This window comes from Helianthus annuus, chromosome 5 (genome assembly GCF_002127325.2).
Source record: "Helianthus annuus cultivar XRQ/B chromosome 5, HanXRQr2.0-SUNRISE, whole genome shotgun sequence".
Taxonomy (NCBI): domain Eukaryota; kingdom Viridiplantae; phylum Streptophyta; class Magnoliopsida; order Asterales; family Asteraceae; genus Helianthus; species Helianthus annuus.
This window is the reverse complement of record NC_035437.2, coordinates 10,780,111-10,784,234: the sequence shown is the minus strand read 5'-3', so window position 1 is coordinate 10,784,234 and position 4,124 is coordinate 10,780,111. Positions and strand designations below refer to the sequence as shown.

The following is a 4,124-nucleotide window of genomic DNA, read 5'->3' as shown; positions in this document are numbered from 1 at the left end:
ATATCACAACTACGTAAGCATCATGAACAGATCACAAGTAAGCATCCAAAACAGTAACCCTCATCAATGGTAAATCTATACAACACACTCTATGAAAAAACATTATGCCGAAAGATCACAAATGGCATGTAATCGGCCACGTATAAATGAAATTTCACTTTCCTAACCAAAGAGGGTGAAACATGTGTAGTGGTTCTTGGTGTTATGAAATATATATTCTAAATTTTTAGTCAATTATCACCAATTGATAGAATGACAAATCAAAGTACAAAATCTCAACTCTAAGAACATATCTAAGTTATAATATAAAAATAAACAGCTCCACAAGTAACTTACACTTGCAATTGCATTGCAACAAATATTTGTATTAACAATGGCAGCCAAGAACCTTAAACGGACCAAGGCATCTGGCCCATGAGGATCGACCTGCCCGACCCATGAAACCCGGGAACGACTACTTCCTTCTGGTCCGGTTCTCAATTATGATACTTACAGTTTAATTAATGGTTGTGGTTCCGGTCATGGTCATGGTCATGTTCGGTTCGGTATGGTCTGGTTCTGACCCATTTATAAGCCCTACTTCCCCGTGGAAACTTTATGTGTCTCTAATATATATACTACAGATAGCGGAAACCTCAACCACTGCCAGAACCAATCTCAACCGTCCGATCTCTTCAATATTAAATCTGGTGGACGGGAAATTAACGTCTACATCAATCAAGGCCTAATTTTTTTAAACGGTGGAATTCTATGATTATAGAACAGGGCCATCGTATGCTGTAAAACCCAAGAAACAGTACAGAAAATAAACAACACATACACAGAACAGGGCCTAACTAAATTGTATCATGTTACATTGTTAATAGTTTTAAGGTAATAAAATTCCTTGTCAACCTAAAATACACTAACGCTTAACCAACGAAGATGACAATCATCTCCGGATACTCATGGTTTAGAAAACCAAAAGCACATCTTTTGAAATAGCTAGACTAAACCCACGTGAATTGAATTATGGAATTGATTTTTCAAGTAAAAACAACTAATTTATTACAATTGTAGCTCAGCAAGATGCTACCTACAATAACTCACATCAGAGTTGTTTAGGGTTTACTCCTATTAAACATCACAATTTAAGAACCAATAATACAACCTTAAAACAATAAAACCAATAAGTATAACCAAAAGAAGCTCCTCTAAGCTACAAGTGTATACAACTCGCATTCAGGACAATTTTTCAATTTTATGCAAGGATGAGGAACTCTATGCTCAAAATAAGGGTCAAGTAGGCAGTTTATTACTAATGACCAAAATGTAGTGCAAAACATCAATTTAAACCCTAAAAAGCACAAAATACAGGTTAATTGATCTCCAGTTACTTCTATAATACCAGAAAAAAGCCGACTAATTTATTTTCCCTTTCCAAGCTTTTGTATCCCGCTGCAATTGCTACAATACCATTTTCTTTTGATTGCTCTTTAAGACCAACACCACCATAACAGAACCATTCGATCTTGCACTGTGAACATATTATCACCTCATTAGTGTCAGATGATAAACTGATAAAATGGAAATCCAGCCCCATTGACTTATGAATTGGTTGGTTGATTTTGATATGTTTTATTTCTAGCGGGCTAAATGACGAGAAAAAGAAAAAATAGTAAATTAAAGGGAAATGGGTCAAAAAATGACCATAATGCACTTTTAATTCATAAAAACCCTACATCATCGTATTCCAAAACATAGATTCTTATTCTTATTATTATTATTATTATTATTATTATTATTATTATTATTATTATTATTATTATTATTATTATTATTATTATTATTATTTTCCTTCCCACTATTATAAAACAATTGTAGATTATTGTATTTCTAAATTCAGATTATTACTGCAAAAGTTTGTATTATATTTAACACATGAATTATTTATTAAAAAGGTATCTTTTTTAACCAAAAGTACCCATTCTGACCCATTACTACACCTATTCATTTTGCAATCTCCAAAACACTTACATCAGGATTGTCGCACGCAACCATCTCCCCATAGCTAACTTGTTTGCAGAAACAATATGTTGGTTCATTATGATCAACAGGTAGGTCGTGGGTTTGCAGCTGTTACTTGCACAACAGCAGCAAGGCAGAACCTGAATAGAAAAAAAATGTCAAACTTTGACCACTAAAAGTTTCACCCAAAGGAGCATTTGTGACCAGATATAAGAACTTATTTCGAACAACTACAAGTTAATATTATAAAGATTACTACTTTTTTGTCCTCTTCTTCCACCTTTTGCAGCCTTCCCATTGCCATCAACAATTTCCTTTCTACAACCACCACAAAGGAATTGAAAGTGTGTCAGATAGATTGATCAATGTTGTATTTTAACTCAATCACATCAAATAAAAAATTTAGCTTCAAGTCTAATTTTTATGCATGGCATCCTAAGTCGTTATTATTCAAGAATTTATATTACTATTCTAAAAAAAATTGTGTTTCTAATCATAATTTAGCACATCAATTATACATTAAAATTTAGAAACTGAATAAAAATGTGTCTTCGGTTAACCAAACCCACTTGCCCATTCCCACCAATACCAAAATGATGGGCTTTTTTCAGTTTTACATACAAATTAAAAACTGGATAAAACCTAAACATGGTATCGTATTATAAATGAAAAAGGTCCACATACAAAGAACAACCATGGAGTTAGAGCTATCGTGGTATAACAATTTTATATGCAATACCTCCAACTTTGAGGAACAAAATGAAAAGAATACCTACAAATAGTTTTAATCGTCATTTGTAGGTGCAACATACTATCTGAATCAAAGCTTTGTATCAGCTAAATTCTTCACAGAGCCATAACAAATGTTCCAATCAAGTCAATCGTTTACTTTAAGCAAACATAAACCATAATTCCTGCTAGCAAATCACTCAATTGCTAGTTTCAGAAACTTTCATAACAAAACTAAACCACATCGAGTGAATCAAATCTAAATAGTAATTATTCTCAAGAACAATAAATAGAGGTATTAGCAAGACATGCGAAATTACCAGACATTCCAGCCATGAGAAACCACAAAATAACTTCCACAAATCTCGATTTTAGTACTATAATACCAATGATCTTCGTCATTAACGGAAAATAACTCTGCACAAACACACTCACCAACGAAACACAGTAAACAAAAGCATGAAAACAACAATCAATAACCTAATGCATCCGTAGACAAAAACAGAATTCAAAATATCAAAATCGAAAACCTAAAAATATGAGTTATGAGAGAGAATCAAACGGTGAAGATGATACGTATCGCCTACAGCCTTCACGATTACATCTGAGAACGATCCCTGATTAGAACCTTCCGATTTAATATGATCTCAGATAGATATGAGATTACAATAGAGTGTCGGAAGTTCGACGCTGATGCGGCTGTTGAGGGAGTGGTGGTGTGACGGTTGTCGATCCATTCATGTCGTTGTGGTGGTGGTTGTGCGATGATTGTCGTACAATCATAGGTGGTGATGGTTAGGGTTATCTAAGTCAAGGCGATTGGAGTTAAAGAGGAGATGGGGATTGCAGATTGGAATATAAGGGAGTGTAGAAGCAGAACGTGGAGCGGAATTCAGAACGAAAACCGCTGCAAACTGCAATCAATAGGTAGAATTCAGGAATCATGGCCCTATTTTTTTGCAATTTGCCCAAAACTGCCATTTTGTAGGAGTGGAGATGATGGGTAGGAAAAGGTGGAGATAAACGTCAGCCATGAAAACTGGAAAAAACTGCCCTGAACTGCCCTCTTAGTAGTTAATTTTGTGAGTTTAAAGGGCTGAGATTTAATCTCAGTAAGATCCAATGGTCAATATTAATTTCAAAGTTGGTTACACTTAATGGGAACCATAGATATATATAATTAAGATAATATTTTTTAGAGATAATGAGTAACTTAGACTTTTAAGACTAAAAATAGGGGCGGTTGGGCCCCTTCTAGCAGAGGGGTGGATCAGTATTTAAAGACTGAGTTATCAGGATCCACTCGGTTTGGAATTATTAGTGAGAACCTTCATATAAGGTCATATATATATATGAAGCTGGATCATCTACCAAAAGAAACTCACTTG

At 34.3% G+C, this 4,124-nt stretch overlaps 1 protein-coding gene across 4 annotated transcripts; it reads right to left on the bottom strand.

The window, feature by feature from the left end:
* Positions 1-1,272: 1,272 nt before the first annotated feature.
* Positions 1,273-3,780, bottom strand: LOC110939953. 4 transcript variants are annotated; one of them, XR_002592659.2, is made up of 5 exons: positions 3,057-3,780; positions 2,784-2,921; positions 2,267-2,325; positions 2,017-2,147; positions 1,273-1,516 (listed from the first exon to the last, which is right to left on the bottom strand). XR_002592659.2 is itself a non-coding variant. In XM_022181514.2 (5 exons), the coding sequence occupies exons 2-5, from the start codon at positions 3,136-3,138 to the stop codon at positions 1,447-1,449; spliced, it is 345 nt and encodes a 114-aa protein (XP_022037206.1). In that variant the 5' UTR covers positions 3,139-3,153; positions 3,267-3,778; the 3' UTR covers positions 1,273-1,446. The 4 variants fall into 4 exon arrangements, 2 of the variants coding, with proteins under 2 accessions (XP_022037206.1, XP_022037209.1); XR_002592658.2 differs by having other exon boundaries at positions 2,784-2,851; positions 3,057-3,778; XM_022181514.2 differs by lacking the exon at positions 2,784-2,921 and having other exon boundaries at positions 2,264-2,325; positions 3,057-3,153; positions 3,267-3,778.
* Positions 3,781-4,124: the final 344 nt, after the last annotated feature.

Bases quoted from the DNA above. Each gene is read 5' to 3' on its own strand.
- LOC110939953 (XM_022181514.2), bottom strand. From the start codon at position 3,138: ATGACGAAGATCATTGGTATTATAGTACTAAAATCGAGATTTGTGGAA. The intron at 2,148-2,263 runs GTAATCTTTATA...TTTTCTATTCAG, and splicing joins AAGAAGAGGACAAAAAAGTA to GTTCTGCCTTGCTGCTGTTG. The intron at 1,517-2,016 runs GTAAGTGTTTTG...ATATGTTCACAG, and splicing joins TTGCGTGCGACAATCCTGAT to TGCAAGATCGAATGGTTCTG.